At 42.9% G+C, this 26,359-nt stretch overlaps 4 protein-coding genes across 7 annotated transcripts; 2 read left to right on the top strand and 2 right to left on the bottom strand.

Moving 5' to 3' along the window:
- The first annotated feature begins 2,341 nt into the window (after positions 1 to 2,341).
- LOC135623759 (peroxidase 31-like) lies at positions 2,342 to 3,540 on the top strand. The gene has a single exon (XM_065127068.1). It carries the CDS (start codon positions 2,406 to 2,408, stop codon positions 3,408 to 3,410), a length of 1,005 nt encoding a protein of 334 aa, XP_064983140.1. The 5' UTR covers positions 2,342 to 2,405; the 3' UTR covers positions 3,411 to 3,540.
- Positions 3,541 to 3,944: 404 nt separating this feature from the next.
- Positions 3,945 to 6,085, top strand: LOC103999261 (U-box domain-containing protein 38-like). The gene has a single exon (XM_009420962.3). The coding sequence runs from the start codon at positions 4,029 to 4,031 to the stop codon at positions 5,868 to 5,870; it is 1,842 nt and encodes a 613-aa protein (XP_009419237.2). The 5' UTR covers positions 3,945 to 4,028; the 3' UTR covers positions 5,871 to 6,085.
- A 1,502-nt stretch (positions 6,086 to 7,587) lies between these two features.
- On the bottom strand, positions 7,588 to 20,502 carry LOC135623760 (uncharacterized). 4 transcript variants are annotated; one of them, XR_010491478.1, is made up of 8 exons: positions 20,133 to 20,502; positions 18,664 to 18,806; positions 18,146 to 18,177; positions 17,531 to 18,030; positions 15,629 to 15,709; positions 15,379 to 15,521; positions 8,147 to 8,209; positions 7,588 to 7,886 (listed from the first exon to the last, which is right to left on the bottom strand). XR_010491478.1 is itself a non-coding variant. In XM_065127069.1 (7 exons), exons 1-7 carry the CDS (start codon positions 20,178 to 20,180, stop codon positions 7,827 to 7,829), a joined length of 927 nt encoding a protein of 308 aa, XP_064983141.1. In that variant the 5' UTR covers positions 20,181 to 20,501; the 3' UTR covers positions 7,588 to 7,826. The 4 variants fall into 4 exon arrangements, 3 of the variants coding, with proteins under 3 accessions (XP_064983141.1, XP_064983142.1, XP_064983143.1); XM_065127069.1 differs by lacking the exon at positions 15,379 to 15,521 and having other exon boundaries at positions 20,133 to 20,501; XM_065127070.1 differs by lacking the exons at positions 8,147 to 8,209; positions 15,379 to 15,521.
- Positions 20,503 to 21,246: 744 nt separating this feature from the next.
- Positions 21,247 to 26,133, bottom strand: LOC103999260 (ferredoxin-thioredoxin reductase catalytic chain, chloroplastic). Its single transcript, XM_009420961.3, has 6 exons — positions 25,871 to 26,133; positions 25,211 to 25,323; positions 23,234 to 23,283; positions 23,067 to 23,138; positions 22,384 to 22,444; positions 21,247 to 21,484 (listed from the first exon to the last, which is right to left on the bottom strand). The coding sequence occupies exons 1-6, from the start codon at positions 25,968 to 25,970 to the stop codon at positions 21,440 to 21,442; spliced, it is 441 nt and encodes a 146-aa protein (XP_009419236.2). The 5' UTR covers positions 25,971 to 26,133; the 3' UTR covers positions 21,247 to 21,439.
- Between the last annotated feature and the right edge of the window lie 226 nt (positions 26,134 to 26,359).

Here is a 26,359-nt window from a genome sequence, read left to right as displayed (position 1 = left end):
CTTTTCAAACCAAGTCTTACATTTAAAATAATTTTTTTTTCACTGTGAAGTCTTTCTTTTGTACCAAGCATTTAGGTACCCAACAAATTTATGTGGTATACGATACTTTAACTTTCTTTTTTTTGTTATCAATTCTTTAATTAGTAGATAGAATATTACGAAATCTTTCCTACCTTAACCTTAAATATTGAATGAACTAAACTAAGAAGGAAAAGAATTAAGAATAAACAGCACAAGAAAAAACTCATATATATTCATGTCTAATCTTTCTTTTTATAGTTTTATAGTGAGGATGTGATCCTGAATCTCTCGAGTATCATCATATTAAGTTGTAATCAATTCCTTCATTAATATGTCGGCTAATGACTGATCAACAAACTTAAATCTATCTTCTATAACACTCAAATATTCATATGCTTAATTACAAGTAGTAATAAAGTCTTGAGGCTATTTGTAATTGATTCTTATAAATATTGGACTAAGTCTATTAAATCTTTCTCAAGCATTCATTTTATTAATTTATTATATAATAGTTTAATTAGTCAAATATGTAGGTCTTTCAATAAACAATACTAGGTTAATATATAATAAACTCGAGGTAAATCACTAACTATTCTGAATAATTTGAATCAGAAATTATAAGAACACTAGAATCTCTTTCTATCCTTCATAGTACCATATCGAAAGCTGAGACTAGATCACGTATCATATCGTAGTCCCCAAGAGGTCATGCCAGAGGGTCTAAGATTAAAAAAAAAAAAAAAGTCCCTTCCATCAATATCATATTGTAAGAAATTATATCATAAATATATTTTGTTATTGATCGATAATCGTAATCAAAATTCAATCAAGTTTATAATATAATTTATTAAATTAAATAAAATCACATAATAAAACCGATCTAACCGATAGACATCCCAAAGCTTAAAACTCAAAATAAATTAAAATAAAAAGGAGGAAGAGTTGTTTGCCTCGAAGGAAGAAGCATCTAAGATAGACCTAAAATTTTCAAAAGTTTCATGGGAGAGACTACTTGAGACCCCGACCCCACTTGTAGGGCCGACACATTGGCTGAGTTCCCCCAGTGAAGGAACCACGCTCAGAGCTCAGAGCTCAGAGCTCAGAGCTCCACTCCGCTCCTCGATGTATGGGGATGAAGTCAAATTGTCATGCAAAAAAAAGAGATGTGGCTCCTGTAGTAAGGCACATTGCTGATACCAAGGCCAATTCATGCTAGAAGGGCCTCATCTGATCGATGGTCTGCTCGTGTGACGAGCATGTATGTTTACTGCCCGATACCACAAATATTCTTGCCTTGCGATGTAAGGGATATATCTGATAAGAGAAGAATATGCAGCAATAGCCAAAATGTTGACGACATACGTGTTGGTGTAAACAACTTTAAGCCGTGGCCTCGGGGCCGACGTAGTTTGGTTCGGATCTGGATGATGGGGGATCTTCCCGGGACGGCCCTTGAGACTGCTGAGGTGGTCGATTACGATGGTCCGATCGAGACGGGGTCGCTGTCTCCTCCGGGAGGGAACTCCTTGCCTAGGCGTTTAGTGGGAGACCTCTGTCTTCGCACTTGCACACAGGTCGAGTCGGGGGAGCTCGGCCCGACCTCTCTGATAATCAAGTTAGTGAATAGTCGCAGGGGGTTTTTTATCTGTTGTGTTCCTCCTTTTTCCTTTTCCTCAGAGGGTGAGAGTTTTTATAGTGAGGGTTACCGTTGCCTGATGCGCCTGCCCGCAGGGAGCATGATCGTACTTCTGATAGCGTCTGACATCGATGTTGGCGTGGCATGAGGGATCGAGCCTGAGCATGGTGTTAATGTGCCTTGGTCGGCGTTCCGGTCCGCGTTGGCTAGGTGCTGCTAAGTTAACGGAGACGTGAGACGTCATCTGGGGCAACTGACGTCACCCGAGTCTTATCGCCATTATTACCCTCATCAACACGTTCACTTCATCTCCCTCATAACAGCATCGCTATCTTAGCACTACAACCCTCCTGCCTCAGCAAACTGGTCTCGGTCAACTCTACTCGTTCCAACATGCGCGGATCTAAGTATATCGAACGACGATACGTATTCGGCCATTTTATGATATCTTAAATATGAATAGTGCTATTCTTGCGTTTTCCTTCATCGTCCCTACTCGGTCCTCCCCCCCTGAAACTACTCCCAACCGCTCCTGTCTCCCCCCCCGTTCCCTCTCTTTACTCCTCCTCTCGCCCCATCCTCGAAACGCACCCTCCTCTGTCTCACTCTTTCTCTGCTTCCTCCGCCCACTTCGGCCGGGGGGGAAGAAGCAATTTCATCATCTTATCATCCCATTCAGATACAGCATTGAAGAAAGAAAAAGGAGGAGAAAAAGAATAAGAAGAGGAGGAGAAGAAGGAAGATAAACATGGAGAGACGTGCCCTGGTGACAAGGATCGCGGCTCTGGTTGCCGTCCTCCTCCTCGCGACCCCTGCCGCCGCCAAGCTCACCGCCACCTACTACCAGAAGACGTGCCCCAAGGCGGAGCAGATCGTGTCGGAGGTGGTGACGACCAAGCAGATCACCACCCCCATCACAGCCGCCGGCGCCCTCCGCCTCTTCTTCCACGACTGCTTCGCCGGCGGCTGCGACGCCTCCGTGCTCGTGTCGACCAACGCCTTCAACCGCGCGGAGCGCGACGCCGACGACAACGTCTCTCTCCCCGGGGACGGCTTCGACGTCGTCATCCGCGCCAAGACAGCCCTCGAGCTTCAGTGCCCCGGCGTGGTCTCCTGCGCCGACGTCCTCGCCCTCGCCACCCGCGAGCTCGTCATCATGCTGGGCGGGCCTTTCTACCACGTCCGCCTCGGCCGCAAGGACGCCCTCAACTCCACCGCCGCCTCCGTCGAGGGCCAACTCCCCGGCCCCAACATGACCGTGGACCAGCTCATCTCCCTCTTCGCTCGGAAGAGCTTCACCGCACAGGAGCTGGTGGCCCTCTCCGGCGCCCACACCGTCGGCTTCTCGCACTGCGACCAGTTCGCGTCGCGCATCTACGGCTACGACGGCCGCAACCAGAACGCCTACGACCCGGCGATGAACCCGCAGTTCGCGCAGGCGCTGCAGAAGGCGTGTGCCAACTACACCACGGACCCGACCATCGCCGCCTTCAACGACGTGATGACGCCGGGCAAGTTCGACAACCTGTACTACCAGAACCTGCTGCGGGGGCTGGGGCTGCTGGCGTCGGACCAGGCGCTGGCGGCGCACCCGCAGACGAAGCCCTTCGTGCAGCTCTACGCCGCCAACCAGACCGCTTTTTTCACGGACTTCGCGCACGCCATGGAGAAGCTCAGCGTGCTTGGGGTGAAGACGGGCCGCAAGGGCGAGGTCCGGCGACGCTGCGACGCGTTCAACAACCTCTCCACCTAAACAACGAAAGCTTTCATCAAGACTCGACCGTGGATTATGTCGTCCATCGTCGTCGTAGTTTAGGCATGGAGACATGCATGTAATCTCCATGCCCCAAGCTCTACCACATACATCTATATATAGACTATATATGATAACACTTCATGAATTTTTGAGCTTCTCATATATGTTACCAAATCATGTCTCTTCATGAGTGGAAAGATGGATGGATTCTTCATGCCCTTTTATATTCATTATCATGGAGATGAGAAAGATGCGAGAATAATATATGTAACGTACGGAATTGAACCATATCCTGACCCGAGAAGATGTGAACCGTCGATTCTATCAGACTATTGGCGTTGACAAGATTGACGGTCAAGATCTTCGGAAATTACGAGCCGGCCGTCTAAGTTCAGATTTCGTATAAAAACAGGAAACATGGAAACGTACCCGGTTTTCACCCTCCAATCGCTTTGTTTCGTGACGGGCACAGACGTTAACTGCGTGGACATCCCTGCACCCTGCGGATATCACGCAGCTGATCCGCGCCGCTGACTCCATGCGACGACTGCTAAAAGATTCCAAGAAGAGGAGGAAGACGAGGATGGCCGTGTCATCGCATGGAAACCGAGTGAAATGGGAAGCGACGAGCAGCGCTGCAAGCTCACCTCCCATCTCTCGCTGTCCACCTCGCCCTCTTCCTCCTCCTCGGCTACTACGGCGGCCGTGGAGCCGCCCGTGGAGTTCCGGTGCCCCATCTCGCGGTCGGTCATGGCGGACCCCGTCGTCGTCGCGGCCACCGGGTGGACCTTCGAGCGGAGATGCGTCGAGGCCTGCGCCGACCTCGGAGTCGCCCCACCTGACCTCTCCCTCGATCGACCTTTTTCTTCATCCTCATCCTCTACCTCGCCGCTCGTCCTCATCCCTAACATCATCCTCAAGTCCGCCATCCACGACTGGTGCGACCGCCACGGCCTCCCCCGTCCTCTCCCCGTCCCTGCCGACGCCGCCTGCGCCTGTGTCCGTAGCCTCATGCCCTCCAGTTCCCCTCCCTCCACTTCCTCTGCTTCTCCTCCGCCCTCTGTTGGAGCAGATGGACAAGACGAAACCCTGGAAGCGCCGGAACGTAAAGATGAAGCCTTGCGAGAGAAGGCGTTCTCCTGCGGTGGAGACGATGGAAAAGGTCGGTTCTTGCAGGCTTCGGCGTTGTCTGATGGAACAAACAAAGACGAAGATGACATAGTGCGATCGAAATCGAGCGGATTAGATGGCAATTCCGAGGAAACGACGAGTCCTGGAGTTCGTCTTTCTTCGGTCTCGCAAACAGAGGACAAATGCTTCTCCTTTTCGCGGTCCTCTACCTCATCCCCATCCTTGCACCCCACTTCTTCCTCTTCCTCTTCCGAGATCGAGGTCTTACCTCCTCCGAACGTTGTGTCTCCTGCTTCCGAGATCGAGACGGATGCGTGGGAAGAGGAGATGTTGACCAAGTGGATGGATTCCGATGTCAAGGAGCAGGAATTCGCAGCGGCCTCCCTCCGCCACGCCACCAGAGAGAGTCGCGACTGCCGGATCAAGCTCTGCAGCCCGCACCTCCTAGCCTCCCTCCGCTCAATTCTCCTCACCCGCTGCACCGCCGTCCAGATCAACGCCGTCGCCGCTATGGTCAACTTGTCCTTGGAGAAAGAGAACAAGGTCCGAATTGTGCGTTGCGGCGCGGTGCTGCCGCTCGTGGAGGTGCTCAAAGGAGGCCACCCGGAAGCCCGCGAGCACGCCGCCGCCGCCCTCCACAGCCTCGCTCTCGACGGCGAGAACCGGGTGGCCATCGGCTCCCTCGGCGCCATCCCACCGCTGCTGAACCTGTTCACGAGCCCCTCCGCGGCCGGCCCCCGAGCCCGCCGCGACGCCGGGAAGGCGCTCTGTCACCTTTCCGTTGCCCGCCCTAACCAACCCAAGATCGCGCGAACCGCCGGGGCCGTGAGGGCGCTGCTCGCCGTGGCGGAGGCGGAGGCGGTTGTCTCGGACGCTTCGTCGCAGTATCAGGGGCCGGTGCTGGCGAGGCTGGCGATGATGGTGATCAGCAATCTGGCGGCGTGCGGGGAGGGACAGAGCGCGCTGATGGACGCCGGGGCGGTGCCAGCGGTGGCGGCGCTGATGAGGGGCGCTGCAGGAGCGACAGTGGAGGAGCACTGCGTGGCGACGCTGTACGGGATGAGCCGGGACCGATTGAGGTTTCCGAGGCTGGCGAGGGCAGCCGGGGCTGATAAGGTGCTGATGAGGGTGGTGGAGCGGGACAGCGGTGACATCCGACGGGAGATGGCGAAGAAGACACTGCGGGCGATTAGGAGGGGGGAGGACGACGAGGCGCCGCCGCTTCGGGGCTACCCGGCGGAGGACGACGGTGACGTGGTATCGGATGGGCTGATGTCGTTTCGGCGCCGTAACAAGGTAGTTGGCAACGGAACTTCCCCGTTCTAAATGTCCGATATATTCTATTCCGTTTTGTCGTTACATATAAAAACATATCAACCCGGGGTTGATATATTAGGGGTGAGTTTAGTAGGTTTTTAGTTTTTATGCTGTAATAATATGTGGAAGTGTTATGTCTTCTTTTTCTTCTTTTTTACTCTTTTTTTTCTTTTATATATTGGTTATTTTCAAGATATGTACAATAATAGCAGTGGAATTGTTCACGAAGCCTATGTAAGAATGACATTGACCAAATAAAAACATAATTATACGGGTTGGTAATGGTTTGACCGCGGAGGAAATGACGAAGAGTTTTTTCAACCAAATCTTTCCTTTGAATAAAAAAACACTCAACCGTGTTTTTCTATCATATCAAACGGAAGACTTGAAGTACAAGAAAGTGCGGAAATTATTCTCTTGACGTTGAAACAGGATGCCATGGTAAGTTCTACGATCATATCAAATTGATCCTAGCCATTCATCCAAGAGGGGCCTCAAATAGAAGGTGATATTTCCCTTCCTTTTTGACAACAAGATTTGTTGTCATTCAATGCTCAACATCATAAGTCATATCAATGTTTCTTGTGGGCTCAACACTGCTACTAGAGATGCTAGCATTCAATGCTCAAACTAAGTCATGTAGGGGATTCCATGGACAGGCAGTGATAAGGAGACCGCCATGATAGAGGGGATAGAACGGTGGATCTTGCCACATTATAATTTCACAATGATCAAAACAAAGATTTAAGCAACATAATAATCTAATTTAGCCCTCTTTTTCCCAGTGAGTGAGGAGGTCGCTCTGATTGGATGGATTAAGATTATCTCGCTACCACATGGGAAGTGGCTCCCAATAATAATATATATAAATATAACCATAGGATAATTTTTATATCTAGAAAACAAAGGATCAGTGGGCTGGACGCGGCTGGTGAAGGACAGAGTCCAACTCCCCGTACAAAAGGGGTTGACCCCAGCTGGTCTACGTGCCGTGGGATCGTTGTTTATCTCTAGACCGGAAATATAATGTGGGGCCCGCATGGGCCCAACACAACAACTCCCCGGCCCTCCCCTCCGCTCCTCCAAAAAAAAAAAAAAAAAAAACACACACATAACACCAAAAAGACGAAGCAAAACAATAAAACTATATATATATATATATATATATATATATATATATATATATATATATATAGAGAGAGAGAGAGAGAGAGAGAGAGAGAGGCATTACCCGATACTGGAGAGCGTTGGCAATGTAGAGATGAATAACTTGCTCCATCCACTTGTTACTCTGAATCAAGATAGATCTTGTTCTATCAAGCAAGAGAGAAGATTTGAGTTCTCCACTGGAATGTAGCCCACGCCTTCTCCATAGATAAACGCACTGCAAGACAATGAGAGAGAACGGTAATTATTTCCGAGTAAAACACTAGAAATCTGATCTCAACAACAGATCTTAATTGGCTAAACAAGATCACAATGACCAGTTACCTTCTCACCACAAGGAAAAATATTCGAAGCAGGTGAGGAGGAGAAGGCCAAACTGGAGGGACATGAAAAGTCCCGGTCAACTTCTGCAAACTGCAAAGAGGTGGTGCCACTCTCCATGAAGAGCACATACAAGATTTGCAACCAAAACATCTGCTTCTAATGCATTTTCCTTCCCACCATGCCTCTTGGTTTCTGTCACCAACCAGGAATGGTGTTTTCTGCATCAAACTCGTCATCTGTAAGTGTTTTCTTTTCATTTCAGAACAACATTAGACTTCCAATAACTTGGTCTGTACAAGAGTGACTCGAGACAATAGACATTCCTTTATCGTAGTTTTTGGTTTTCATCAAGTCATCATTCTTTATGAACCTCAGAATGCTAGGAGCTAGTACATGAAAATGATCATTGTTTTGATAATGTACAACACACCCACAGCATGATGTAATTGAGAATTTCAAATCAAGTGGACAATCTCACAAATAGTGGTATTTTGTATGAGATAATACTGCCAGAAGAATCTTCTTCCTAGGTCCCTGCAAGTGGAACCAGCTATCATCAGAATCTAAAATCCGGAGATATCATACAGTAACAGGGAAACATTTTACTGGCATAATTATCATCAGAAAATCTACTTAATGCATACTGCACAAGATGTCATGTTCTTTGGCATGTTCAAGAATGGCCTTGCTAATTTTTCAAATGTTCAAGATGACAGTGCAAGTGAAACAAAAACGCAGTCACTTTCTGAAAACAAATCTCTAAAAGTATGCAGTACCAAGAAAAGTATAATTACCATGGGAATACCCAGTTCCTTGAGGTCATGGTCTCCCATCTCCCTCAGTGAAGTCATGTCTATCTGCAATTGAATAATCACATACTGAGTCAACAATATTGCGAAACTTGGAAGTTTAGGCTATATACGAACTGTAACGGACAAACTTCTAAACAAGATGTTGGATGTAATGCTTATGTCTGTCCGTTGTCTTTTGGCATGTTCATGCCTTGTACAGCAGGTAGAGGGGCGGCCGAAGGCTTATAAGTCCCATTTTAGTTGGGTTGGTGGCCTCTTTAGGCTTGTAAATAAAGGTTGTGTCATGTGGACACGTGCGAGAGCTTTTCGGTCTGTAATGGACCATTTTACCCTTTGTTGTGCAACTATTCAGAGTTTGTAAAGTCTGTTTGTAATTTGCATTGTCTATGAAGTGTTTTTCGGACATGTTTGCTTGTGGATCCCGATTGAGGCGTTCTCTTTAACCCGTTCTCTCTTTTGTTGGTCCTAAGGGACGATGGGAGGCTTCGGGGAGGCTGACCTTTGCGGACGGACGCGCGAGGGTGCCGCACGCCTTAGGCAAAACCAGCTAAGGTCGTGACATTATGGTATCAGAGCGGGACAAGCACTCATAGAAACACTTGACATGCAAACGTGGGGGACCTAGCGGGGCTGCGTTGAGGGCAGTCAGCAACGCGCGACCGTTTGAGGGAAAAACGGGCATGGAGATGTAGGGAAAAGAGTCGCTCATAGGAGCGGACATCTAACATTGGCATTCAGTGGAATGGCCAACCCTTCGCGCAAGAGGCACCACGAGAACAGGTAAGCTTGGAAGAATTCGGAGCGCACAAAGGTTGGGATGGCTGAGTTTGAGCTACGGCTCAACGTTGACAACTATACTTGATGGTGCTCTAGGCAAGCGAGGCGCTTGGCAAGAATGAGACCATCCAAGGTGGAATTAGTTGCTCAACGACCAAAAGAGTTATGCAAAACTCACAGAGGTGAGGGGAATTGCTAACTCGAAGAATTTGGTACTCATGCATGGGCTTGTATGCGGACGATGGAATGTTCGTGGCCATCCCAAGGCGACCGAGACTCGGCGCCATGGAGCATTGAAACTTTCTCTTCGGCATGCGAAGGATACGTTCGGAGGAGGCTGAAGTGTGCAACGAGTTCAGCATGTTGCTAGACCTTGAGGGGTGCAGCGGTGGTTGTATTGACGTGGAGGCGCAATCTAGCAAGTGCGTCTGCAGGAGGCAGAACAATGCACAGTTTGTTCAGCAGATCGGAGTAGTCCAAGCGGATGGTGGTCTCCGAAACGAAGAGAGATGTTGCTCCAACGGGACAGTTATCCAGGAGGGATAAGTCTCGGCACTCCAGAGGGAGAATCATGTGAGACGGACTTCACATGTTGAGGAGGAGTACCTCACAAACAACAACTTCACGAAGCTCGATGGACCGAGCAAGCGGCGAGGAGTTGTCGCTTGATCTCGCTCGAGAGAATGCATTGGTGGATGCATTGCGAGATCAAGTGGGGGAGCGACCTGAAGCAACTTAAATGAAGGCACACTTAGAGTCGATATGGAGATCGGACTCAAGAGAGGGCTGACCCGTGGAATGGTGGGCGCGAGGGCCACCATCGACTCAATGCAAAAACGAGGAGCGGATCAACTTGGGTGTAACTTGGCGAAGTACCCAAGCCGCATGAAGGGAGCCAGCAGTGAAGTTGGAACATGGAGCAGAAGCACAGTGCTTTCCTTAGACAGAGGTCAAAGACATGAACTCTTGCAGAGGCAAGGGTAGGATCATGTTGTTCCATGGGTCCTTCATTCTGACGGAGCGGACTCATCTTGCATGGTGCCAAAGACGAAGGGAGCTTTTGGGCACATGCACCTTATCTCGGAGGAGCATTTGATAGAGGAACTAAGGCGACTCAATTTGCGGAGGCGAAGTTGGGTTCAGAAGGCCTTAGCACGGGGTAAGAGGACGCAGAGGCGGGTACTCTTGAAGAATATGCCACAGTGTTGCCATTCAAGTTGCCATGAAGGAAGCAGTGCGCAGCGGAGATTGTGCTGGTAGGGGCAGAGGCCCAGGATCCAGACAATTGTGCACAAGTTATAGTGAAGTCGGAGGACTTCGGGAGCTACTAGGCGACGGACTGTCCTAGAGTGGTGCTTCATCTAGGTGTGACCCAGGAGTGGGTGGATGAAGGTCGATTGCCAGAGGAGCGAACAAAATCGAAGGTGGAAGGGACCCTGCGATGTATTGGCAGAGGCCACACATGGAGGGTTCACAATTCGAGTTTATTCCACAAGGATCAGAATGCAATGGAGATGTCACCAGGAGATGACATGGTGCAGCGGATCGTGGTGGAACAGTTCGTGGCAATGCGACACACACGGCATTGTCCCGTGAGGGATGAGATCATATGGAGGTATGATCGGGAGCTACTGGGAGCTCCGCTTTGGTGAACAACACGACGGCAAGAAGGGCTATGGATTCAAGGAGTGAAGGCCATGGTACCGCAAAGGCGGGTCTTCCCGGCGTGCACCGAATTTTGCATCGGATGAAAACCTTGGTCATCAGCATATGGGGGCTGTGTTCCACCAAGGGAAAAGTTCGAATGCAAGTACCAGTGAGTTCCATGGGAGGGACTTGATCATACAGAAGTATGATCGAAGCAGTTGGAGAGTTGGACTGCTCCAGAGCTCATATTCGCTTAAGGGAGCCCGACAAGTCAGAGGACAAGGTCGAGTAAGCGAACGTTGCTACCAAGGAAGCTAAGGAGAACAGAATCGGTGCTAACTCTACAACGTGATGGCAGAGGCCATGCTTGGGAGTTGCAGTCTGTCTTTCCATCGACCAAACGGACTGCTTGGAGAACACAGTGGTGTTGAAGCAGGGGGTCGAAAGGGGCGAGGAAGCGACGACGAGTCCAGAGGGACTTAGCTACCCAAAATCAAGCATCAGTCAGAATGGAGGTGGACTCAGAGGAGTGCCACAGAGACATTTCTACTGATCATGCAGAAAAGGGATACAGAGGCGAGGCGACGGATAGTAGGGCAATGGGCATGCCAGCGCCATGGTACCGCAGAGGCGGGACTTCCGTGCAAGTCATTGATCCCTTGCTCTCATGGAGGGAGAGCGCTTGGTCGTGAAAGGGGCCGAGGAGGTGGAGCATGCAGAGGCAATCTCCAAGTACCGAGACAAGGCTGAAGGGCAGAGGCCAAGAAACTTCGTAAGACCGGTGTCAACAAGTTTCTCATCAAGATAGCCGTAAGTGAAGGACTTCGGGTCATGCAAGAGTGCACGACCAAGGAACGAAGCAGGCAGTACGCGGTGCTGTACCTTTGCTACTCAGTGGAGTAGGCGGCAGGGTTGATGGAGAAGACGGTACAATCCCAAAGGCGACCTCATCTATCAGAGAATTACTCCAAGTTGGGGTGAAAACTTCCCGCATTCCAGAAGTTCGATGGCATTGAGAAGGTGAATCACAGTAGCCAACTCAACGCAAGGAGTGCAAACACTTCAAGTGCTTCAGAAGTGTGAGCAAAGAGCAGACGAAGACTAGTAACCAGCTCGATGCATGAAGTACAACCTCGAGGAGGCGGGCGAAGTCAAAGTAACCTTTGCCTTCTCAACTCTTAAGAGAATGGGCGAAATCGAGTACCCCAGTTCTCTTATCTATCCAGCAGAGGAGCTCTGCACAAGTTCAAAGACCCTTCGAAGATAATGGAAGACAATAGTTGTCAAATCCTCACCAACGGTGATCAGTGCTACTGAGAGTAGATTGTCCGCTTCATTTCCCAACGAAATGCCAATCGAAAGCGGAAGTGATGCGAACCTACTTGGATGTGACAACTAGCTGAAAGAAGAGTCAATGAGCAGATTTTGTGGAGGAAGGACCCAAAACTTTAGAAGTTTGCGAGACGATGCTCGTTAAAGCTCCAACAAGCATCCACCCAGTTCAAGCAGCATGTGGAATTTTTAAGAGACTGGCGCAGTAAGGATGGTCTTTTCCTTCATCTGGCGGATCCGCAGGAATCAACAAGGATCAACACAACTCAACCAACCCCCCCAACAGAGTCAGAGTCATTGGTGAGTTGTAGCAGCATGGCGGATTAAAGGGTCGACTACTCAAAAACAGCAGCATAGAGTAGCTGGGAGCCAGGAGGCGCATTGCAGCTGGAGTGGAAGATTGAAGACTCAGCAAAGGCGAAGAGTTGCAGTGTTCACAAAGGCTTCGACGAGGACGTCGAAGGGATAAGTGGGGGAGAATGTAACGGACAAACTTCTAAACAAGATGTTGGATGTAATGCTTATGTCTGTCCGTTGTCTTTTGGCATGTTCATGCCTTGTACAGCAGGTAGAGGGGCGGCCGAAGGCTTATAAGTCCTATTTTAGTTGGGTTGGTGGCCTCTTTAGGCTTGTAAATAAAGGTTGTGTCATGTGGACACGTGCGAGAGCTTTTCGGTCTGTAATGGACCATTTTACCCTTTGTTGTGCAACTATTCAGAGCTTGTAAAGTCTGTTTGTAATTTGCATTGTCTATGAAGTGTTTTTCGGACATGTTTGCTTGTGGATCCCGATTGAGGCGTTCTCTTTAACCCGTTCTCTCTTTTGTTGGTCCTAAGGGACGATGGGAGGCTTCGGGGAGGCTGACCTTTGCGGACGGACGCGCGAGGGTGCCGCACGCCTTAGGCAAAACCAGCTAAGGTCGTGACAGAACGGCATTGAAGGATATCTTTGTGATGAAAATATCAGGAAACGTAGTTGATCAGCACAATGGGATGACTTTCCATGGAGTAAATGCAAGATAATTTTTCCAAAGAGAAGGTTTGAGGGTTCTTATGTTGTGTGACATGTATAAATACCACTTTTCAGAATGATTGATTTGTGGAGCAGCATTATCAGTCATTGCAAACTCGGGTATTTTACATAATATATCATTTCTTTAACAAAAATGTACAATCATATAATGGCTGGTACCATTCATGGTGTCACAAAAGGTTACCTAGTCATTAAATGGTCCATATTAAATCAAGTTCTTATAAGTGATCTGAAACCAATTAAATTACTTCATCTTGACCTGACATGGGGAAGCAGACCAATACGTTTTCCTACTGACCTAACCAAAAGACAGAGATAGCTTGACAGACCATCTCAGCATTTATACCATCAAACAGTACCTACCTGCAATAATTTATGAAATTAATGTGTGAAAATTAAACAGAAAACATGGGACTTTTTGCAGGAAACAGGTGTACTATTGCAACTGATCTCAACATACAACTAGAAGACCCTAAATTTTATCTATATCATGGTATGCAGTACCGAATGATACTGTCCGGTATGGGCGGTATGTACCGGTCCGACGGCATACCGGTACGCGGACCGCCCGATACCGCTACATACCGATACCGTTACATTAATGAAAAAATATATAAAATTGTTCTGTATACCAGAGTGTACCACTCGATACGCCCTGGTATACCGCTCGGTACACCGATACCGTACCGTACCGTACCGAGCCAATCTCGAAACATCGATACGGTACGGTATTGCATACCTTGATCTACATACATAATAGACCAGATGCCTCTGGATATACATAATATACCTTGATATGGTACGGTAACTTATTTGACATAAGTTATAACTACAGAATTATTTTACCAAATTGGAGTTAGAAGCCGAATGAACTAGATAAGAAGTATGATCCACTTTCCAAAATGTTTGTGTTGAGCTATTATTTAACACCAGCATTTAACCGTGGGAGACATCTAAACCAGAGGTTTCTCCTGCTATGTATAGATGGTCATCACTACAAATACATATATGTACACAAGAAAATGTCAAGCAAAAACTTTTACAACAGAACTTTCACAACATGCAAAAATGATACTCATAATTATAGATTTTGATCGGAAACAGGAAAAGTAATTAAGTACAGCTTGATATTAACAAGAAGGGTGAAAAATGTCTGTTGATTCACTAGACCTTGTTGATTGACTAGAACTTAAAGGAATCATTCTTAAACAATAATATCATGTTCTAGAACCTTAATTCAGAGATCCACCTCTAGACCCTCAGAGACATCAGGACTGCTTGAGATACTCCACAGATTGTTAAGAATAAGCAGTGCAAGTAATAAATCAACATAATAATCGAATTTTAAACCAATGGTGACAGGGTTTTTTTAAGTAACATCAAAAGATTTTGGAAAAAGGTTCTAAAATAAAGATAGGTGGACAAAAGATCCATAACATTTTCCATTGGAAGAATTAAGAAACATAAAATCTTTTGCAAGTCAAAATGAGATACTGCCATATACAAGTTGAAGACGTGGCAAACACTGTTCAATGAGGACATTAATAAATTGATTGTCCTTGGATTATATATATATATATATATATATATATATATATATAATCCAAGGACAATCAATTTATTAATGTCCTCATTGAACAGTGTTTAACATTAATCAAAATGTAACACATTTTTATTCAAAGAAAAAATTAGGCAAATGTCTGCAACTTTGTCTCATTAAGGGTTGAAACAAAGGAATTAAACAGTGAGGTGACTAAAATGAGATTAAGAAACAAATAAAGTATATAAAAAGATCATTTTTTCTCTTATACATACTTCCCTGCAGGATAGGTTCCCCTGGGCATTATAACAGATGTCCAAAAAGATTGTATGCTTCAATACTTCCAACAGTCTAATATATGGCTAAACAAACCAAACCCAAATACAATGCATCTATAGTTTGGTTCTTCTTCTCCACTTAACCCAAATAGAAGATATCTTTCAGGGTGGCGATCTTTCTTAAAGGAAACTGACCTCCAAGTACATGCAGCATAGAGGCAGAATGGAGAATATGATCAATGGTCTCATTTAAAAGTTGTTGATTTCTGGCCACACAAAAAGCTGAAACTCCAGAGAATTTGACAGCTTTTGTAAAATACCACTTTAAATGGACATAGATACCCAAAATTTGGAACTTATAAAAGAGTTCTGCCCTACTGGGTCTTCTCCAGAGAACATGTAACCTTGACAATGTTTTAAACTAATCTGGTAGCAAAAGTAGAGGATATAAGTTTATAACCAATCAACACAATGCTTTGTCCATCTTTCACCAAGCGCAGGTTGGTGTCTCTTGAATCGTAATAGGCAAGTAGCTACTAATAATAAAAAATGGATGCATGAACCAAATACCAAGGCAACAATAAGCCAGAACAAGCTTTGGTCCATACCACGTCAATCCTTCAACAATCTTTGCAACAAATCCCAACAAAAATACCATCTGAGCTCAACAAATAGTCAAATTTGACCACAAAATGAGTTTGAGGTCAGCAGGACAGTCGGACAAGTCAAATTTCTCAACCAGTGGAAATGCCTTGAAAAATGGTTGCAAATTATATTTTATGTTAATAAAAGACTCTGAGCATGTTTAAAGAGTCAAAATGACAAAATAGACATACAAAAGAATTCACAAAAACAAACCTCTTCTGCTTGAAACAAAATGGCATACTTTCCTAGACCCAATGCATTCAGAAAGCTAGAAACTGTAAATGGTTCTTCAGGCTGCAAATAATCAAATTACCAATTATAGTAGACATGTACAGTGCCTCACTTAAAATCTAAATATAAGCATTCTAAACATACAAAGCTTTTTCCCAAATTATGCATTCAGTAACTAAAACTCATTGTCAACTAGATGTTAGACCCATGCACAGCAATCAGATGTCACTTTTTGCTCATATCCAAATGTTTATTCCCATGTCTTAACATCTTATACAATGAAAATGGAAACTTACATGGTGACATAAAAAAAAAAAGCTAGCCTAGAAGTGAAGAATCAAAATTTTGGCAATTCACAATTTGTTTAGACCAATGAAGAACAGTGTCTGTTTAGTGTCTGCCTCATGACAAACACTTGTTGATTGCATTCCAAAATGTTATCTCGGTATATGCATCTGATTCTAGAATGTATATCATCAACCAAATTTTATGTTTGCCAGAAGTAGAGCTACAAGTGTCAGTCATGTTCTGCCTACACTATTGATTATGTTGTAGGAGCATCATAAAGAAAGAGAGAATATGTGGATTATGGACATATATTGGACTCACAATTGGGTTATCCAGACAGTCCAGAAAATTTATTGAGAACAAGTATCATTACCCAAACTGGCATCCAGGACAATGTCAAAATAATTTTGACTCCACATGTATCACATACTTGTAAGAAGTTAAAACAAAAGGTTGAAACATTGAACAAGCTACTTGGTTGCATTTCGCAAATAACAAAGAAGTGATCTGATGTAACAAGTATAAATCAAGGAATCCAATTTTGCCCTGTTCGGTATGTACCGATCAGTATCTACTGGTCTAGATGTAAATCAACACATGGACTGCCGAAGCTCTGGTGGTCCATATGCGATTCAGGGTTTACCACCCATTAAGTCATGTGAACCTGGCTTACCACCCAGTTCAAAAGCCCGATGATGGGCTTGGACAGGCTTGGACCAGATGGTAAGCCTAGCCCAGGTTTTTTATTTTTTATTTTTATTTCAAAAAATTAAAAACCTTAACACTAAACACCTAATCCCCCATCTCTCTCTCTCTCTCTCTCTCTCTCTCTCTCTCTCTCTCTCTCTCTTCTCTTGCATCCGCATCCAACCGTCACCCACATCTGCCACCACTAGGCCCTATTGATTGGTACGCTCGTTCTCCTCATCATCCTCCTCTGCCACTGACACCCCATCTCCTCCTCCATTGCAGTGTCCCCTATCCTTCCCTCCACTTCTTTGTCTTCCCTTCCTCCCCTCCCCCTTCTCTACACAGAGGTACATTCTGATATATATTGTGTTTGTAGAACTGAACACGTACCTGCTGGTCCAGTCCAACCCAAAATTGAAAACCTTGAAATAAACTCAAGTTTATACATGTCTCATCTTTAAATTCCAAATTATAGGTCCCTCTTTCACTCAATCTCAAATAATTTCATTTTCCTTTGTATGTCTGCATGGTGGTAAGGAACAGGGGTCACCACTTCATAAAAAGGTATATTCCAAGTTGAATGTGTCCAACGATATCCTGATATGCACAGGCTCCTCCTTGATGCCCAATGTGGTAATAACCAAAAATCTAGAATTTTTTTCAATTCCACACCTATTTTCAATGAAAATTAAAAGCTACCATATAACTAGCACCTACACAGAAAGAGTAGAGGCATACCTATTCAATGCCCATGTAACAACTAACCAAATAAATTTATTATTTGCCACTCATCGCTCATCTGTTGGTGCAATAAAGTTGAGTAGATTCATTCATGTACACAGTTTATAATCCTAAGAAAATTTAGTGTAACAGCAAGCAACCCATTTGCAGAAATCAATGATATACCTTATGTGTGCTTCTGTGCATAATGCTCCCAGATGAAGAATCTCGAATACCAGACTTTCCTGCATCAATTAGAAGTCCAGTCTTGCCCACGGAAGAAATAGTTCTTGAAGAATTAACTCGACCATTTTTAATAAAACTTGAATGTCTGGAAGCATCCTCATGACTTCTTGGGGAGTAAAAAGCCCTAGCATTGCTAAAAAGTTTATCCGGTGATCTATGTCTTCTCTCATCGACAGTCCGTGAAGAGTAAGATTTTCTCTTTGAATCCAACTGAAGTAAATCATCTACACTTCTTGTAGGAGGCAGTCGCCTTACAGTGCCAGAAGTTCTGAATTCTCTTAAATTCCTTCTTGGATTGGATTTGAAAGAAATCTCCCTGATCCTTGAGAGTTTTTCCCGAAGATCAACATCATTTTGTCCTCCTCCTCCAGTACCAGTTTTTCGAAATAAACTTTTATTTATAAGTTTAAATCGAAGATCATTTCGTCCAATCTGACGATCTTTGTTTGTTTAAGACACCAACATCAACAAAAAAATGTATGAAATAAAAACAATTAGTCTTGAAGATCTTAAGGATGGATGTTTATTCTGATTTGTTTGTATGTTTATACTCACCTGAGCTGGAATTGCTGTTTTCTGTTCTAATGCTGCACAGAATAGAAATCATAGTCAAAGAAAATACAGATTGAAATAAATTGTGGAGTAGCTAAACATATATATCTTAAAAAGGAAAAAGATTGTAATAAACTAGAATAATAGTAAAATCAGGATTAAAAAGAGCAATCTTTTCAGTGCTGCATATAAAGTAAGATAAACAACTACCCCAAGAAGACCACGCAATTAACCAAACTCTGCCATCTTCAGCTTGTCCTATTCATAAATTAGATTATAAGAAGAGCAAACTTTCTAAGAAAAGGTTAAAAAATCATTGTCACAACAAAAGAAGACAACAGCAGGTTAAGTATTGTACTATTTTATTCAATCAACACAGATAGTATAGGTCGATTGGTATACTAGTATTATACTGGTTCAACAAGTTTTGAACACTGGTACCAGACTGGCAGTTGAATCCCTGCCAAAACAATTGTTTTTTCACATAAAGTTTATTTCTGTCAGAAGGGAAAAAAGAATACCGTTTGTTCTTGTGTTGACTCCCATACAAACTGGAATCAGTCATGTCGCTTCCTGACCTTTCTCTTGTTGGCTGGTGTCTTCCTGATGAAATGTCATGGTCAGATTGACCAAAATCGGCTCCAGGTCTCGCTCTCTTGACAAACTGCAATCATCAAAAAAGGAAAAGGTCAAGATGGTCGATTCTAAGATCTCAAAAGATGTACTTATTTCAGGAAAGTTTTCCTTTTAACCACGCATAAGAGGAGCGTTCACAGCAGATTCAAAAACTTATATATACTAATCAAAATTATCCAGTCCAATAAGTGGGAGTAAACTATTCGGTGACTCCTGAATTCAACTCATGAGCATGTTTTAACTTAGGGTAGGGCCAACAAGGCTTTAAGCCTAATGTAATAGTTTCAAAATTTTCAGTTAATATTTGCCAAAATTTTCAGTTGTAATAGTTTGAGGGAGACCTTTTTATTAGGTTTTCCATTTTTGTTGCAAACTGTCAACTCTCATAAGTAGACACACAATTTCTCCAAACGAAGAAACCTGAGAGGAAAAGGTCCCTTGGAAACATGGAAAAGTTACACTTCGAGATATGCAACGCTAGTCGCTAGTGCAATCAAGGATAACAATTAATTTCAGCAGTATCAATTATTTTTTGAAAAAAAAAATTGGTTCCATAAGAAAATCAACAGGCCCATGGTCCAATAAAGCCACAAGCTGAAACGCTAGCAATTGTGTAATTGTCTTCAGCAAGAACATATTTGAATCCAACTTCTCCTTCCCAACACCTTTTTGTTTCAATAAATCTTCAACTCAGTCGGGATAGTCAACATTTTCTTCTCACAAAGAAGAAATTTACTTTCAACTATTCATTAGATTACACTCCATTCATTGGGCACAACGTCAAGGGAAATCAACAGACTTATAAATAGACCATGTGCTATAGATCTTGTATTCAGCAGATAGACAAATCAAGTATGACAAAGTGGAGCGGAAATGGAGATCACATGTTTGCAGATTGCCGTTCCAAATTACACCTTTCACTGAAGAAGAAGAAACAAGATCCTTATACTATCTGAAGAAATGGGGGGTAGTGCATGAAATTACAATTCATCAGAGCGAGATATGGGCCAACAACAACGTGTCTTAGTTATCATAGAAATGTCAATCCATGAGAAATCCAAATAGCCATAATCTCAGTTTCACTCTATCATTCTTGCAAGATGTCGGTAGATTCTGCACCAAGCTCAAACCAACTAAAATCCATCTACGTAGATTTTGATACAAGAAACCCAAAACAGAATATCGAACCCTTCCTAACTAACAAAATCAACTCAAAACCTAACAAGGTTGACGGACGACTCGGCAGAAGCATTTGAAGATAATTACGGCCAGAATCAACAACACATGAAGCCACCCAACGTCAATCCAACTCCAAGGTCAGGCTTTACAGAGAGATTTCGTCTGCGAGGCTTACCTGCCCACTCCGGCCCAGAGTGATGGTGACGTGAGGCCGAGCAGACATCTCCCACTCCTCCTCCTCCTCTCACAAGCCGGGTCGATCGGCACCTAAATGTATAGGAAAAGGGGAAGATCAGCTGCACCTTGATTAGTTCCTGGTCGCGAGAAACCCTAGAAATCGGTCGGCAGAGGGAAAGCGAGAGAGGGAGCGAGGGAAAAGAGGAGGCGAGAAGGGATTCGCCTGGAAATCGCTCGGGGATCGGCTTCCGTTAAAAGAGAAACAACAGGAGAACTAAGAAAGTGAGGGAGGGAGGGAGGAATAGAGGTACATCGAGAAAGGAAAAGGAGGGAGAGATAAAGTGAGACGGGGAAGCGGCAGAAATAGTTTGTTGTGGGTACCGTTCTTTAATCTAAGAATCATATTGTAGTCATTAGCACTGTACAAACTGATGAGGACTAATTGTTGCACTTGTTTCCATGTAGAAAACTTGTCTACCCATCGTAGCTAAATACTTTTAGTAATTTAATTTTTTTTAAAAATATATTAATATCTCTGTAATTATAAAAGTAAAATATATAAATCACGAATGAGTATTGTAGACGATAAGAGCAACGATGTGAGTTTTAAAGTTCACCCTGGTTAGTGACGGACGACATCAATGATGACATCGTTAAGAACAGTAGGTGATGGTTAGTGACAGACGATATGATGATATCGATAAGAACCGTAAGTGATTATTGTGGATGTCATCAATGATGATACAATTGTCAAGTGACCCTTTCCTCGCTTTGCATTTGCCTCAACGTTATAGAAAACCATTTTTTATTTTCAAATTACCCAAAAAAAATAGAGAGGTTGTGTTTAAGCGAGAATACACTCTCCTCACGCCATATAGGAATAAAGTGAATAATACCATGTCAAATTTGTGCATACATGACTCTCGACAACTAGCAGCTGTGATGAGATCAGAAAGAAACCCATGTCATCAACAGCCATTTAAAGTACATATGATGAATATTCTTGATGGCAAATGGTTACATTTATGAACAGAGAAGTTTTTCTTCAAATTTTCCGTGATTCATGTCCACGTCTTCAGTGTTCAAGCTGGGGAAGAAGATGGCTGATGATCTAGGGCAAGATGCTCATAGATTCCTTAGAACTATAAACACAACATCCACCATGTTTGCAGAAGGTTACAAGCTTGAGAATTTTTCTACCTTACAGTAGATATTGAAAGCAGGAAACAAGAATGCCAGTTTTCTTCGTTGCTAAATGATCAAATATAGTGGATACATAAGGATACTCAGAATAGCAAAAGGTGGCTAAATCTTGGATGTTGTTTCCTTGATCTCTTCGAAGGTGATAGCCTGAAAGAAAATAAACAACAGTTGACGAGCAAAGTGGAAAGAAGAAAATATTAACGGACGCTTCCTATATAACAAACATGTGTAATAGAACAATTCATCGGGTTTGATAATAAAAATTAATTTCTTGCCATTCAACATTAAGCTGAGGTTTCCTATTAGATGTTAGTTAGCATGCACAGAGAATGCAGATAATAGGCCACATGTTACAACACAAGTATATATATAAAAAATTACTGCACCTTTCAACTAATTACTGTTAGCAATATAAAAAAATCAACTACTTCAACTATGAATGTCTAAAAGGAGACTTAGAGAATACTCATAATCTATTTTAACCAAGTCCAAAAACAGCTCTAAGAACTTGAGGAATCAGTTTGCATAAATGATTGTGGAGATGGAAAAACCACCTCAACTTACCAGTAAAAAGACTTCAAATCATTAACAGAATTCAAACGAAAGATTGAAATGTTTAGTACACCTATTGTCATCATATTTTCCCACTAATTTCAGATTGTCAACATTGAGCACTTAAGTAAGCACAGAAATTAATGAATGCTGTTATTAGCAATCACTTTTTCTGTTTGTGAAAGATTAAAAGGCGCGAAATCACTTAGATTATATTGATTTCCGGTTATTGTATCTTCGGGTGCTACAACACAAGATAACATCTTCTAATATTTTCAATAGTAGGGCAAAATGAACACAAGGTTTCGAAGCAAAAGAAAAAGCTACACTACAGGATATTATAATCTTTAACTTTATCCTAAGTAGAAGGTAATTATGTGGTCCAACGGAACTTCAACCTGTATCTCCAAGAGAGAGTAATTTAAATCAGACTATCCAGATGCAACAACGAGAAACACATTCACAAAAGCAAAAGCTAATGATTTATCACATACCTGCTCTGTCCCAGCAAAATCATTGTCAGGTGTGAGAAAAAGCATACAATGACACTCCTTTCTGCGCAGTCACAACGATATATTAAAAGATATCATGGAGTAAATTATTTACCAAAATAAATAATATTTCAACAGAGACTTCCCTCAAGTGTATGACTACCACATAAGGAGCATTATTTATTAGTTATCCAAAAGAAAATGAAGCAGATAAAACACCACATTAATAAAAAGACCAAGTCATTGTGAATTAATATCTAAGAACTAGTTAAAAGGACCATTTTGTTCAAATCAAATAAAATACCACATTAATAAAAGACCAAGTCATTGTGAATTAACATCTAAGTTAACTAGTTAAAAAGACCATTTTGTTCAAATCAAATAATAAATTAGATAATTCCAAGCTGTTCATCATCTGTTGCTAGGTAAGTTGTTAGAGAATGTGACAACAGGGATGGATTTAGATCATGTGAACAAGTTAAGATCTGTTTTGGATATCAAAAAACAAAATTATATCTTAAACTCCCATTTGCAGTCAAAAAATCTGAAATCATGCAGTGAAATGGATTCCCAGACCTTCTAAAAAGTTCAAAGTTGAGATTCTAAAATTTAATCAACAAAAAATAATAAACTTCATTCTCAGCTTGACAATATGTTTCTAGAGAATGTTGTATCAGTATTAGCACCTCTCTCGCATAGGTACACATGGGCAGTTCCAAAATCCTTGTGCTACTTCAGCAGCTTTGTCATCATAATGCCTGATGCATAGGTTGTGCCAAACAACATACCTCAGTGCATAGAAGATAGGCCAATAATCTAAATTTTTTAAAAATATATATTTTTAAGAATTTACCTACAAGGACATAAAGGTGCCCCCACTGAGTCTCTATGATCAGCAAGCCCCTGTGGAAGTTGATAGTTCTTCTTAGCTCAACAAAATGCTTGTATTCTTTGCAGTAGTCAAGGTCTTAATGAAATCCAGATAATAGAATAAAAAAAATTGAAACAAGAGACGAAAGATCAATATATAATTCCTACAACCAGTGCATCCAACAACACTTGCAATTACAGAAATTTCTTAACCAAGAGCTATAGGCAAAACCATAGATTAGTAAAAGAAGATTTAGTAGTATACTAAATAGTCTTAGTCCCATCAGAATAAACAATGTTGCAGATTTTGTATACTCCATCATTAACTTATTTCCACATATGTGTACGGCCAACAAAGAACTGCTGTGACCATTGCAAGAGAAGGCATCCGAGTATTGTGCTGCTATCAAGATCATGTGGCATGCACTGATGCAATTAGCTACAAACTTAATTTATCAAGAGGCAATTATCAAGTCATAGGTAAACATGTATGTTGGCACTCCTAGTATCTAGAAATTCATTACAATGATAGTTTTGATGTTTTACGCATGAGTAGGTTAAGAAAAAGAGCTAAAGTATAATTTTTTCTTAAAAATAATGCAAAAAAATCAATTTTAAATTACATTGTTACTAATTTAAAATTTTGAAGGCTATACTTTAAAGATCAGTTGGCTTAGCTTGTGGAGTTATGAAGAAGCAGCTGCTTTGATTCTTATTGATGTAAGGGCCCTTCTATGACCAATTTTTAAGGAAAAAGCCTAAATGACAGAAATTTTTATCCCCACTCCTTTTTTCTTCTATAAATCATTCAATCATTACCCTTGGTTTAAGGGTGCAACTTAACTTGCCCCCATCTATTACAGATATACATATGGCTATAAAACATCATTATATTTATATAGCTGTATAAATACAATATCCTGATATGGCAGTATGTTTTCTTATACAGCCATATAGTTGTAACCAGGGTCTGCCGTACCGAACTGTACTGCCTGGTACGGGCGGTATGTACGGTCCGACAGGTTGTCGGTACGCGGAACGCCTGCTACCAATCCGAGTGCACTGTAGCAGTGCTACAGTATTCGGTACATCTGGGTGTACCGCTCGGTATACCGTACCGTACCGGTACCGAGCCCAGGTCGAAATATCGGTACGGTACGGTATTGCGAACCTTGGTTGTAACTATAAAAAACAGTTTGGCTGGGTGATTGGGTGGACAGCAAATTAATATAGGGCGAAAGTAGAAGCCTGGTTAACCTAAAGAAGAAAGATCAAGTCCTCATTCAACCTTTTAGATGTTCAAGAATAACAATATCAACAAGGTAGTAGTATGTGATACAGTACTACAAATAGCAGTTTATGTATGATTATGTCAAGCAGCAATTATGGAAGTAAAAGATTCTTTAGTTCTGTGGAAAGAAACAGGTGAAAAAGGATCTACAAGTTAGATGCTTCAACAAACCCGATCCTCAACATGAAGGTTCATGCTTCACACAGATAGCAATCATTTTCTTTAGTGAATTTTAAAATAAAAGCATCTAGTTCACAGACAAAAGCATCTAGAAGGCAACTTTGCTCCAGAAACTCAGCTAGTTAAAATTTTCTACTTTCAACTGCGAAAGGCTGGGTATAAGCAGACTTTCATCATGGTACATGAATGAATCTGCATTCTTCTTACCTTTCTCTGTGTCTGATCATATGCTAAAGAATTTATATCTTTGTAGGAAAAGCTGTAAAACTTTGGAGTATGCTTGGTAGTAGAATATCATAGTAATAAATAGTTAAAAACTTAAAAGACACAGTATCATTAATTTTAACACGCTCATTAAAGATTAGATGTTTAATAAATGAGTAGGGATGCAAATTGTTCCTAATAAATTATACAGCCACAGAGGAACCAATAACATAAAAAATGACTCAAGCACTACAAATAAATATGCGATTGATACTTTAGAATTACCTTGATAACAACAGCAGTGACTCCTTTGTCAACACAAAAGTAAGTTCCTGAACGACGGGCATATTGCTCTGAGAACTTCCTCATAACCTCAACAGATTTATCAGATGGCTCCACTACAAAAATTCAAATGTTAAAACTATTCCATAGCATGTACGGACAACATATAGCATTTACAAGGCTTAATATTATCTGATAAGAACTTTCATACATGATCTATCTATTTTTAATAGTTAGTACTTCTTGCGAACTCTAAATATCTAATTTCCTCTATGTATGAATGCTAGTGATAATACAAGGATTTTTGTTCCAATTTGTACCACAATCCCGCAATACCAAAACGGTAGATTGCAACGGTATGGTTAAGCGCATTTCATCAAACAGCAACTTGTTCCTCCCTGAAAAAATGTGATTTCTAGGGTTTTTTGCACGAGAATTCCTAAAAATGAGCTGAATCGTCACAAAGGAAGATCCAGAAAACCGCACGTCAACCTCTGAGCTCCTAAAGGTTACCAATTAAATCAAACCCTTCAATTCAGAAAAGGAAAAGGAGAGAGAGAGAGAGAGAGAGAGAGAGAGAGAGAGAGAGAGAGAGAGAGAGAGGCCAATACTTGAATCAATCAAGGCGCTGAAGGTCAGGAGAGAGAGTTAAAGAGAGCAAACCTTCTGCACGAATCATGAAACGAGGGGGACGATGGGGCGACGAGGAGGCGGGAGTGAGGCTCGGAAGCGCGACGCCACGGAATGCGGTTTGGATGCTCATCGCGGCCGATTCGGACAAGAAGACGAAGCCGGAAACGATGTGCTCTCACTCCTCTACACGCGAATGTATATGGAAATCCGGATGTCGCTTCTTCACACCGCGGATTTCGTGCACGCCACTCGTTCGGAGGGACGAGTTCGAGATATCGCAGCGTGGCGACCTGTGGCCCTCGAAATTAGGACCATGAGAATAACTTTTCTACCCACCGTCGGTATACCCTAACAACCACCATTCGATGATTGGTGAATGAATCCCCGCTGCCCTTTCTCACCGAGGTAACTGTGATAGGAAATCGAATAACGGGTAGCAAAAGTATATTGAGATGGGCACCACCACTTCATCAATCTGTAAGATTCGTGCTGGAACTCGATATTTTAGCACCGCTACTT

Source organism: Musa acuminata, chromosome BXJ2-9, assembly GCF_036884655.1.
Source record: "Musa acuminata AAA Group cultivar baxijiao chromosome BXJ2-9, Cavendish_Baxijiao_AAA, whole genome shotgun sequence".
Lineage (NCBI taxonomy): Eukaryota > Viridiplantae > Streptophyta > Magnoliopsida > Zingiberales > Musaceae > Musa > Musa acuminata.
The sequence above is the reverse complement of the archived record's forward strand: the minus strand, read 5'-3'. Positions and strand labels throughout refer to the sequence as shown.

Coding starts and splice junctions, on each gene's coding strand:
- LOC103999260 (XM_009420961.3), bottom strand. CDS start 25,970: ATGAGCATCCAAACCGCATTCCGTGGCGTCGCGCTTCCGAGCCTCACT. Junction 25,324..25,870: donor TTTCATGATTCGTGCAGAAG/GTTTGCTCTCTT, acceptor GAATTTTTGTAG/TGGAGCCATCTGATAAATCT. Junction 23,139..23,233: donor GCACCTTTATGTCCTTGTAG/GTAAATTCTTAA, acceptor CCTATGCATCAG/GCATTATGATGACAAAGCTG.
- LOC135623760 (XM_065127069.1), bottom strand. CDS start 20,180: ATGTCTGCTCGGCCTCACGTCACCATCACTCTGGGCCGGAGTGGGCAG. Junction 18,031..18,145: donor AAACAGCAATTCCAGCTCAG/GTGAGTATAAAC, acceptor AAACAAACAAAG/ATCGTCAGATTGGACGAAAT. Junction 7,887..8,146: donor AGGAACTGGGTATTCCCATG/GTAATTATACTT, acceptor TTCCACTTGCAG/GGACCTAGGAAGAAGATTCT.
- LOC135623759 (XM_065127068.1), top strand. CDS start 2,406: ATGGAGAGACGTGCCCTGGTGACAAGGATCGCGGCTCTGGTTGCCGTC.
- LOC103999261 (XM_009420962.3), top strand. CDS start 4,029: ATGGGAAGCGACGAGCAGCGCTGCAAGCTCACCTCCCATCTCTCGCTG.